Here is a 12,691-nt window from a genome sequence, read left to right on the forward strand (position 1 = left end):
ATTTTTGACCGTCTGGTTGGCTAACATAATGTATTCCCCTCACTAACCAACTAAGCTGTGAATTCATATCCCACCACCAGGTTAGATTTATGCAATCATACCCTGAGAAGAGACACTTGGAAAAATCAAGCTGAGTTCTGAGCAGGTTTGCACTAAGCAAAGACAGAGGCTGAGAATTCAGAAGAACTGAGAATGCCAGTCTGGTTGGTCAAGTGTTTAGCGTAACTGTTCTCCAGCCAAAAGGCTGTGTCGAATCCTGCTGTGGGCATGGATGTTTGTGATTGTCTGTGAAAATACTAATGGTGGTAGTGGGCGGTAGATGGTGTTGGTGTAGATGATGATAGCTGCGGTTCATTGTAGTTGGTGGAGATAGAGTTGTAGAGTAAGTGCCCTCCCTCAATGAGTCCCTTGGACTTCCTGGAGGCATCATGTAATTATTATAATTATACATGACAGCTCCAAGGAGTCCACCAAAGACTCATCGTGGGAGGGCACACTAATCTACTTTGCTAAATACATTTCATCCTACTACCTAATTCTCCAACTACGACACTACTACCATCAATGCCATCTATCACCCATCCTCACAAACAACAGTATTTTTTGTCTGTATGCGGGTTGAAAAACCCAAGTTTCAGGGAGAAAAAACCCTGCTACCAACTTATGAGATCGGCTAACTCACCTTCAACTAACAAAGTCCATATAAGGAGTCCCTTCATCAGATGAGAATCAAATCCAGGTCTTTTCCAATCGAAGGGCGCAATGTTCCAGTATTCTTCCAATTGCGCTATGGAGGCTACCTTATTTCAAAGCTGAATATATGTAGAAAGCATTGCAGAAGGGATCAATGTCTCAAGTAGCTGACAACTAATCATTGTCCAAAAGGATCACTGTCTGGAATCTGTCAAACTCCACCTGAAAACCAAGCCAAACCTCAGATCAGCACAACCAGAGGCAAGTACTGCCACTGTACCCAGCCTTTGCTCCAGGGAGAAGTAGCAGACAATTTATCACAAATGCATTTAACAAAATTACAATATTAAGTTTAACCACCTGTGATGATTAGTATACATGGGATTCGAAACCACAGCCTATTGGCTGGGAAGCGGATATGCTAACCACTCGGCCAGCCAGGCCGACACATCATTACTAGTACCAATAAAAGCGATATGAATTTTATTTTTTCTCTCTCTAGACTAGTGTTTTTCAAACTTTCAATATCCATGTATACCCCCCCCCCCCACCAGACAAAAGCAATTGGGAGAAGTTAATCATATTTCATTCATACACTAATAATTATAAATGTATTATAACATTTGTGTTATAATAAATTACAAATATGTGAAACAATTTTTTTTGTTATATAAATCAAATATGAATACAGTAGAAACAAAAATGCTAAAATTTAAATTTTCAATAATGAAAAGTTTTATGAAACAAATGAAATTTAGTGAAGAATGGCAACTAAATAGTTCAAACTATTTGATTTAAATTGTTAATGCAAAACAGCTTGAGCAACATGGAACACGATCATGCTTTCAACCAGATCTGATCCTAATGGAGGTCAGTCAACACATTCAAAGAGATACATCTTGTTTAAATTCCCTTAGATTTTTTAGTTATGAAAAATAAATTATAAAAAAGATCTGCACTTTGCAGCAAAAAAAGTGCAGGTCTTTTATATAAAAATGCTTCATGGTATATGCCCCCAAACATCCTGCACATATCCCTGGGAATGTGTACTACACTTTGGGAAACACTGCTCTAGAACTATTCATATATTATAAAAAAAACTTACCATGTCACCATATTTGTTCATCTCTAGTTTGTAAGATATATTTCCATTCTCATACTGTTTGTTGTGTTTCTCTATCTTATACTTATTTTCCATGAAAACTTTCATACGAAAGTACTCTTCTGATAAATCATAAGTCTTTCCTAAAATACAATTAAAAATGATTTTGTAATGCAAAATTGAAAATTCAATACCAAGGAATTGCTAATCTGTCATCTGATATGAAACCAATAGTGGTGGTTCAGTATTTAAAATAAGTGTTGTGGATTATTAATATATTATGGCTAGAATCCTGGCACACCCCAGTCCTAATTATAATAACGTATTAGAACAAAAGGTTAAGTGGGTCAAATAAGTGCCATTTACATTCTTGAGATTTTTAAACCGTTATTATTGTTGAGATCGGGGTGGTTGATTCGAATTTCAGGCTTCTTCAAATCTGCACTCATAGCAGGTTTTAGTGTGATGCAATGAACAGATATCTTTCCAATCAATTCTGTGTATAGTATTGTAAATATTATATTTCGGCTGCTGCATTGTAAATTTATTCTATTATCAACACTTTATATTGCTATCAACTGCCCCTTTTATTCCTTTTGCATGTACACTTTAGGCCTAACTTATTTATTCTACTTTACTCAAATAAAACTATTAATCTGCTTAATATAGACCTCGCTATTAATCATTTATAATCTTCTTTATGTCTACAATGCTAATGAACGACCTTTGTTATTAATTTATCCACGATAAACAGGTTGCCAACTCTCAAACTATGCAATTTAGAAAAATTTATTTGTTTAACGACTGCACCATTCTAAATAATATATATAGCTTGAAAATTTACATATGGAACATATGCAAGATCAAATTTAATATACACAATCCTTTATCGTTAGCCGTGACAATTCTTAATTAAACAAGCTCGCTAATTTTTTTTTTTAAGACAGTGCATTGGCAAACAGATTAGGCAAGATAGTTACACAAACAAAACATTTTATTTTAACCTAGAAAAATAGTACAATGTGCAAACAAATAGGAGATATTAACTCTCATAAGACCTATTACATACACAGTAGCAAAATATGCGACTGAACATTATACACAGAACACTTAGTTAACCCTGTCACAATGCTTAGATATCTAATTTAGATATGTAGATGCTTCTTATGTTACACTTAGCTAAACTTCGTTCATTACATACATATAAGTTAATATTTGTTTTCCCTTTCATTACTGCAACTTATTAACTAAATAAATACTAACAATTTCCTGTAAGTACACATCTAAATCTCAGTTGTAAGCCTTTAACACAATAACAAAATTGGGCTTACTTACACTGACTTGAGCTGTGTAGCTCAGTGGATGTGGTGTTTGCACACCGCAGCGCTTGGCCGCACGAAGGAAGACTTGGTTTCGAGTCTAGTCGGCGACTAGAGGAAATTTTTCTTAGCCTTTTTTCAACCGGTTCCCGAGTTAGTTGATCTCTGGCACTGGCAAGCGGATTTTTCCTCCCTAAAACTCGGGTTTTTTCTCCTGTAAACTCAAGAAAATCGACAGTAGAACCCACATTATTTTCAGACATTAAAAATATATTGTGTTAGGGTTGGGGTGCTTAAGGGTCAAAGTTATATAACTGAGAGGAGACCTCCACATAGCCTTTAAAGGAATGCGGAGAACCGACCAGGGCTTCTGACCAAATGTCCAATCCTCACCTTCTCGTGGTGCACCCTGTTGGGTATCTACCTGGATACTGAACGAACGAGGATGGGCTGGCAATTTGGGATTTAGCCGACCAAATTGTATTCTTATTGGTTAAACCAAAATAAAAAATGATGGTACGACATGACAAAATTTCATGCCGGCTGGGGCGTCGCCAGGTTAAACAGGGCCCCCGTGGTTTTCGCCAGGGCGAACAGCGAAAAGTCAGCTACTGGAACAAATCTGAAAACAAACCCCAACTCAACATCAGCAGAGTTAAAGATCGGTACTATCAGCATAAGAAGCCTGAATGGCAAAGAAATGGAGCTAGCTGAGGAATTAGATAAGTACCAGATCCACATAATAGGAGTGACTGAAACAAAAAAGACAAAAACTGGTGAGATCTTTCTGAGCAATAAATACAAAATGTTATATTCAGGCAATGAAAATCAAGGAAAAGAAGGAGTAGCCATAGTATTCAACACAAAATACGAGGCTAATCTTCTTGAATGGCAGCCAGTCTCGAGTAGAGTAATGTGGGCAAATACGAGAATGGGGAACTGGACAATGAGACTTATTTGTGCCTATGGTCCCACAGAAAGCTCTACTAAGGTAGAAGTGGAGGAATTTTTTGAAGCTTTAGAAAAAGCAACTGACACAATGAAAAAGGAAAAGTTGGTCCTTGTTAGGGGATCTAAATAGCAGAGTAGGAAATGATTGGGAGTCATACAGAAATATTTTAGGAAAATTTGGAGAAAAGAGCAAAGCTAATAATAATGGCAAATATCTGTTGGATTTCTGCTCAGGACATGGACTGGTTATTACTAACACCATGTTCCAACATAAAAATGTGCACAAATTCACATGGAGAGAAGAGGCAAGGAATAAGAAAAGTCTCATTGACTATGTTATTGTTGATAGTGATGTTTACTCGCTGGTGCAGGAAACCAGAGTGTACAGAGGATTTGAAATTGGAAGTGATCACTATTTAGTCTTGAGCAGGATAAAATTGAATTTCATACTGAAAAGAATAAAATGTAAGAAAGTTTTAAAGCGAATAAAAGTTGAGCAGCTCTCAGATGTGAATTGTAGACTAAAATACACAAAGATTATTGAAGAAAAAATGAAAGAGTTTAAGAACAGGAATCAAACCTTTTAGATTCAGTGGCAAACTCTGAAGGAAACATTGACTGATTCTGCTAGAGAGGCATGTGGTGAGGTTGTCTGCAAGGATAAAAAAAATCAGAACTCCCTGGTGGACACAGGAAGTTAAACAGGAAGTGAAGGAAAAGAAGAAAGCATATCAAAAGTTCCTGGCAAATAAGTCAACTTGTTCTCTTAGATAATACAGAGACAAATGCAAAAATGCTAAACACTGTGTAAAACTAGCTAAACAAAAGTCATGGGAGGAACTTTGGCAAGAATATAGAAAATAAATATCAAGAAGGTGGCAAAATATTCTGCAGGTTGTTGAAGAAGCTTAGGAATGGAGGAAAGAGTGCTGTAAAAGGAGTTAGAGATGATAAAGGTGACATGAAAACGGAAGTAAAAGATATCCTTGAAGTATGGAGTAATTACTTTGAAAAACTGCTAAATGAAACAAGCAGTGATGACACCTGGTCAGTGATAAAAAACACTGACCAGGCATGCAGTCAGGAATACATATCCATAGTTGAAGTAGAAAAAGCCATCAAAGGCTTAAAATGTGGAAAGGCAGCAGGAGTAGATGATATTCGACCAGAAATGCTGAAGTATGGTGGTATAAGAGTCTTACAGTGGCTGCACTGCATAGTTCAGAAAGCCTGGACACAGGGACGAATACCCGATGATTGGAGTAGAGCTCTCATAGTACCCATATATAAAAAGGGAAATAAAACTGAATATGAGAATTATAGAGGTATTTCCCTACTGAGTGTTCCTGGCAAGATCTATGCAAATATACTTGAGAAACGGTTGAGAAGAATTGTGGAAGAAAAGCTTTGTGAAGAACAAGCTGGATTCAGGCCAAATAGAGGCTGTCAGGATCAGATTTTCACTTTACGACAAATAGTCGAGAAAGCATGGGAATATAACAGAGATCTGTATTTAAGTTTTGTCGATTTGGAAAAGGCATATGACAAGGTGCCAAGAGAGAAGCTATTCAATACACTACAGTTATATGGTGTCAATGGGGCATTATATCAAGCAATACGTAGTCTTTATTTGAGTTGTAAGTCAGCAGTTAGAATTGAAGGAAGTACAGGAAGATGGGTTAATGTTAAATCTGGTGTGAGACAAGGATGTACATTATCCCCTCTGTTATTCATTATCTATATGGATCACATTATGAAGGAAAGTGGTATTAAACATGATATCAAAATTGGAGATGTTAATGTCAGCTCTTTGCTTTATGCGGATGATGTTATACTTCTAAATAAATCCGCTACAAGTCTGCAAGATTCTCTGACTAAATTGAATAGCTGTTGTAATAGATATGGCATGAAGGTCAGCAATAAAAAGACAAAGACAATGAAAATAGACAGAATCATTGAAAATGTCAACTGTGTTGTGAATGGAGAACCTGTGGAACAAGTGAAACATTTCAGCTACTTAATCACGATTTTTAGTGAAGATGGTAAATTAAATATAGAAATAGACAACAGAATCAGCAAAGCTGGTATGGTAGGAAGTCAATTGAATAAATTCATATGGAATAAGAGAGAAATTAGTCGGAACACTAAATTAGCTATATACAAGACAGTGTTCAAACCAGTTTTAACTTATGGATCTGAGAGCTGGGTCAGAAGTAAAACACTTGACCAAAGACTAGAGACCGCAGATATGAGAGTCCTGAGAAAGATTATAGGCGTGAACAGATGGCATCAATGGCAATATCATATTAAAAACGAGGATATTAGAACTTACATTATCAACATCCAAGAATGCGTTAGCAGAGCTAATCTCAGGTGGTATGGTCACTTAAACAGAATGGGCGAAGAAAGATTAGCAAAACAAGTGTTCTCTGCCAGGTTAGGAGGAAAACGACCCAGAGGAAGACCAAGATATAGGTGGATTGATACGGTACAAAGTGCCTCAGATGATAGAAATATAAGATCTGATAATGTTGAAGCCTTGATAAGTAACAGACTGATTTGGAGGAAAATTGTAGATAGGAAGTTAGTAATGATGTAATTTTTTTCATGTAGTACTGTCATATCCTGTACACCCCTTGAGGGTATATGGCAGGAATTTGATGATGATGTGTTAGGGTTAGGGACCACGAGATGGAGGCACATTTGAGCCGTCACTCTTCACTGTGTATAGCCTTTGGCCATCTATCTCTGATTGGTACCAGTGGAGATTGAACTGCCCACTCAGTCTCCAAAATTTAGATAGGGCTAAATGGCCTCGCCTACTCCCACGTATACGGGAATAAAAAGGTGTTAGCTGATTGATTACATTGACTTTTATAAACATAGTTCAATCAACTTGGACAAGCCTCAGTTAGTTTAGCTTGACATTATTTCTTCCAGAGTATTGGCTGTTGCCTGAATGATTCTGGTGGTTCTGCTGTAGAAGTTTTCCAGGAAAGCTTAAATTGATTCTCCATCGGGAAACTGGAATGGAGCTGCCGAAGTCACTGCAATTTCTAACGGGTAACCATGCTCTCACAGCATGTCCTTACATCCATCCGAAATACATCGAAATAACGGCCTCTCCTCTTCTCCCCCCCCTTGCACCTGGGGTCACGTACCTGGAACCAAAATCTGGAGACGAAAAAAACCGAGAGCCCTTTTATATTGTCGCTAATCCTTTGCTCTTCTGATGCAGTTTCCAGGATTACCCGCGAGGGCAATGACATCACTTTGGCTCCCTCCATTCTTGGGAACAAATTTCTACATTCGCATGACCTTGTGAACTTTTGTTTTTACTTTGTCATCACTATAATCCAGGTTAATCCTTTACATTCTGTTTTATATATACTTCAATATTCATTAGATTATACATTTTAACAGTAGAAGCATAACATTTCTCTTATAATTTATAATCTCTATTTTCTATATGCTCAGAAACCTCTAAAATCGATCTTGAAAATTTAATCAATAAAATTTCTCGTGAGAGATTTTACAGTATCCAAGGCAAGATCAGAAAGGTCAGATTTATCATAGTTATTAACAGAAATCATACATACATCCAGTTTTCATTTATATAAAGCACATTACAGGTGCACTGAACATGGTACACACACTCCATGGGTGAATGGGGATCACCAGGATTTGCATAAACTTCCAAATTTAAACTTCCTTTAATGCAGAAATAAAAGTTGAGCAGCTCTCAGATGTGAACTGCAGACTAAAATACAGAAAGATTATTGAAAAGAAAATGAAAGAGTTTGAGAACAGGAATCAAACCTTGGAGATTCAGTGGCAAACTCTGAAGAAAACATTGATTCTGCCAGAGAGGCATGTGGTGAGGTTGTGTGCAAGGATAAAAAAATCAGAACTCCCTGGTGGACACAGGAAGTTAAAGAAGCAGTGAAGGAAAAGAAGAAAGCATATCAAAAGTTCCTGGCAAATAAGTCAGCTTTTACTCTTACAGAATACAGAGACAAATGTAAGAAAGCTAAACAGTGTGTAAAACTAGCTAAACAAAAGTCATGGGAGGACTTTGGCAAGAATATAGAAAATAAATATCAAGAAGGTGGCAAAATATTCTGCAGGTTGTTGAAGAAGCTTAGGAATGGAGGAAAGAGTGCTGTAAAAGGAGTTAGAGATGATAAAGGTGACATGAAAACAGGAGAAAAAGATATCCTTGAAGTATGGAGTAATTACTTTGAAAAACTGCTAAATGAAACAAGCAGTGATGACACCTGGTCAGTGATAAAAAACACTGACCAGGCATGCAGTCAGGAATACATATCCATACTAGAAGTAGAAAAAGCCATCAAAGGCTTGAAATGTGGAAAGGCAGCAGGAGTAGATGATATTCGACCAGAAATGCTGAAGTATGGTGGTATAAAAGTGTTACAGTGGCTGCACTGCATAGTTCAGGAAGCCTGGACTGAGGGACAAATTCCCGATGATTGGAGTAGAGCTCTCATAGTACCCATATATAAAAAGGGAAATAAAACTGAATGTGAGAATTACAGAGGTATTTCCCTACTGAGTGTTCCTGGCAAGATCTATGCAAGTATACTTGAGAAACGGTTGAGAAGAATTGTGGAAGAAAAGCTTGGTGAAGAACAAGCTGGATTCAGGCCAAATAGAGGCTGTCAGGATCAGATCTTCACTTTATGACAAATAGTCGAGAAAGCATGGGAATATAACAAAGATCTGTATTTAAGTTTTGTTGATTTGGAAAAGGCATATGACAAGGTGCCAAGAGAGAAGCTATTCAATATGCTGCAGTTATATGGTGTCAATGGGGCATTATATCAAGCAATACTTAGTCTTTATTTGAGTTGTGAGTCAGCAGTTAGAATTGAAGGAAGTACAGGAAGATGGTTTAATATTAAATCTGGTGTGAGGCAAGGATGTACATTATTCCCTCTGTTATTCATTATCTATATGGATCACATTATGAAGGAAAGTGGTATTAAACCTGATATCAAAATTGGAGATGTTAATATCAGGTCTTTGCTTTATGCGGATGATGTTATACTTCTAAATAAATACGCTAAAAGTCTGCAAGATTCTCTGACTAAATTGAATAGCTGTTGTAATAGATATGGCATGAAGGTCAGCAATAAAAAGACAAAGACAATGAAAATAGACAGAATCATTGAAAATGTCAACTGTGTTGTGAATGGAGAACCTGTGGAACAAGTAAAACATTTCAGTTACTTAGGCACGATTTTTACTGAAGATGGTAAATTAAATATAGAAATAGACAACAGAATCAGCAAAGCTGGTATGGTGGGAAGTCAATTGAATAAATTCATATGGAATAAGAGAGAATTAGTCGGAACACTAAATTAGCTGTATACAAGACAGTGTTCAAACCAGTTTTAACTTATGGATCTGAGAGCTGGGTCAGAAGTAAAACACTTGACCAAAGACTAGAGACCGCAGATATGAGAGTCCTGAGAAAGATTAGAGGCGTGAACAGATGGCATCAATGGCAATATCATATTAAAAATGAGGATATTAGGAAAGAACTTGACATTGTCAGCATCCAGGAATGCATTAGCAGAGCTAATCTCAGGTGGTATGGTCACTTAAATAGAATGGGAGAGGAAAGATTAGCAAAACAAGTGTTCTCTGCCAAGTTGGCAGGAAAACGACCCAGAAGAAGACCAAGATATAGGTGGATTGATACGTTACAAAGTGTGTTAGACGATAGAAATATAAGATCTGATAATGTTGGAGTCTTGACAAGTAACAGACTGATTTGGAGGAAAATTGTAGATAGGAAGTTAGTAATGATGTAAATTTTTCATGTAGTACTGTCATATCCTGTACACCCCTTGAGGGTACATGGCAGGAATTTGATGATGATGATTAATGTAGGAAGTTTAAAGAAGGCATTAATATTGTATTTGTGTAGTATTCTGTTTATTTTATCTGATATCCATTTAAATGCAGTGGTTTTCAAACTGTTTAAAGAATGTCTTTTTTTTTTGTAAAAAATATTCTTGAATCCCCATAGCACACATACAATTTTTATATAACAATACTGACCTATAGTTTTCTTAGCATTATATTTTGTACTAGTAAAACTAAGCTTTTCTTACAACTTCTTCAGGTTTCAAGCAGTTGACCCAGGTTAGATCCCGGCCATCGCATATGCTTTACTTGCCGACTGGTTGGCCGAGTGGCTAGCACATCCGCTCTCCAGCCAAAAGGCTGTGGGTTCGAACTGGCCATGGGCATGGACATTTGCAATTATCTGTGGAAATACTAATGGTGATGAATGGTAGATGGCGCAGGGTAGTTGTGGTTGCTGGATTGAGTGGTTGAGATGGAGAGCTGTAAAATGGGCGCCCTCCCTTGATGAGTCTGGACTCCCTGGAGTGTCACGTAATAATAATCCAAACTAATAGCGAAATGCCACAGAGATATTTAAAAATTATAACTTTTAAATTTCTAACTTAGTATATTACTAATAGTGAAAGTATTTGAAAAAAAAAGAAATATTACCCATTGTTTTGCATCTCTTCCTCTTTTTTTTGGGGGGGGGGGGGGGGAAAGAGCACATCTCATTGCTTGAAAACCACTGCTTAAATGTATGGATGGGTGCAGTTTTATCGTAATCTAGATTACTTTTAGGTGGATTCTTGTGAGGAATTTTGTTGATAGTATTTCTGCTGTAGTAGCCACTTTGAGTTATAAACCAGTGTCTGACAGAATAAACCTATTCAGAATAAAGGCATATCCTGTATATGTACACTCATGAGTGTATGCACCCACTACAGATGCAAGTGAAGATGAGATAGAAGAATTTTACAGTAGACTGCAATAAGTAGTATTAGCACTAACTAAGAAATGAAGCAGGAGAAAGGATGTTGGAGTTTTATGTTGAAAACAACTTCTTTATTGCAAACATTTAATTCCAACAAGATTTTATACATGAATTTCACCTAATAGTGAATACAAAAATCAGATATTGCATCAGCAGAAGGTAGAGCAGCACTATAAAGCAGCAAAAACACTACCTAGTACAAACTGAAAATTGAAATTAATGGCCAAAAGGAAACAAAAGGACAGTATCAAATTTGATTTAAATTATGTAAATGAAGCATTTGAAGTAGTTGGAAAGAAACTAAAGTTTGGAGAGGACAAGAAGGGAATTGGAAGAACTATTGGAGGTAATAGAAAATGCAAAAGACCAAGTAAAGCAACCAGAAAGAAAGATTGTAAAAGGCTGTCCAAAGAAGCTATTCAAATACAGGTAGCCTTCGTATATAATGCGGTCTACAAATTCTAGTAACCCTTGTTTGACGTGGTTTCGACATAACACCGTCTACAAATTGCAGTAACCCTTTATCTTTTTATATATTTTTCACCATGCAACTTAAATACCAAATTTTATCTTCGTTAAATTTGCATCTGATCGTATCACGCATGTAGTTATAAGAAGCGAATTTATATTAGGGAAAATACCCTTTACAATCATTTACATCAATTGTTTACCGTATAAAGTGTTTATTGTTAAAAATTCGCTTCGTTTTTTGACAGGAAATCGCATTAAAAATTATCTTCTTCTTCTTCTTCTTCCTAACATGGACTATAGGCCATGTGGCCTGTTCCGGTCTCATGCCATCTCTTTCTTGGTTTTCCGATTCTTCTTTTTCCACTTATTTTGTATCTGTATAATATTTTTGGTAGTCTGCTGTTGTCCATTCGATTTAAATGTTCTAGCCATTTTTGTTTATACTGTCTTATGTAGTAATTAACTGGTTTGATTTTTAGGGATTGTAAGATTTCTTCATTTGTTTTGTGGTCCCACTTGGTATATCCAGCTGTTTTTCTGAGGAACTTCATTTCTGCTGTTTGAATTCGTTTTTCATCTTTCCTTTTCATGGTCCATGTTTCGCTTCCGTATAGTACAGTTGGTTTTGACAAGACATTATATAGTCTGATTCTAGTGTGTTTTTGTACCAGGGATGGCTTAAATATACTGTTTATTATGCCATTTACTTTGACAAAGTTTGATATTTTAGTGTCTATGTCTTTTTCTTCTTCGTATGATAGATCACATCCCAAGTATCTGAAAGTGTTTACTTGTTCTAGTATTTTATTATCTATCACTATTTTACTTCTTATTGGGTTTTCTCCTTTGAATGCCATTATTTTTGTTTTTTCTTTGAATATTGTCATATTATATTGCTTTGAGATATCATTTAATGATTTTAATGATCTTTGTAAGTCATCTTCTGATGTAGCTAATACTATTTGATCATCTGCAAATAGTAGTATATCTATCTTCATTTGGGGGTCATTTGTATACCAAATGGGTTATGCTGTTTCCAGATTGTTAATATTTCATTTATATATATATATATTGAAAAGCAGAGGTGAGAGGGTACATCCTTGTCGTACTCCTCATGATATACCTTTCCATTCTGAGGTGTGTTCTAATTTAACTGCTATTTTATTTCCTGTATATATTTCTTGAATAGATTGTAAAAGTTGGTTTGGTATGTTTAAATTGGTTAATATTTTAAACAATTTTTGTCGACTAATTTTGTCAAAAGCTTTTTCATAATCAATAAATGCC

The 12,691-nt window shown here is 36.2% G+C and overlaps 1 protein-coding gene across 3 annotated transcripts in view; it reads right to left on the bottom strand.

Moving 5' to 3' along the window:
- Nucleotides 1-12,691, bottom strand: part of LOC150104375 (procathepsin L-like) — a 144,674-nt gene that overhangs the window by 73,966 nt on the left and 58,017 nt on the right. For all 3 annotated transcript variants that reach the window (XM_090396335.1, XM_090396337.1, XM_090396336.1), the window contains exon 3: nucleotides 1,799-1,938. In XM_090396335.1, the coding sequence (XP_090252461.1) occupies nucleotides 1,799-1,938 (140 nt within the window). The remainder of the gene's footprint in view (nucleotides 1-1,798; nucleotides 1,939-12,691) is intronic.

Source organism: Typopeltis vanoorti, chromosome 8 (assembly GCF_054136105.1).
Source record: "Typopeltis vanoorti isolate ZY-2024b chromosome 8, IOZ_Tvanoo_1.0, whole genome shotgun sequence".
Lineage (NCBI taxonomy): Eukaryota > Metazoa > Arthropoda > Arachnida > Uropygi > Thelyphonidae > Typopeltis > Typopeltis vanoorti.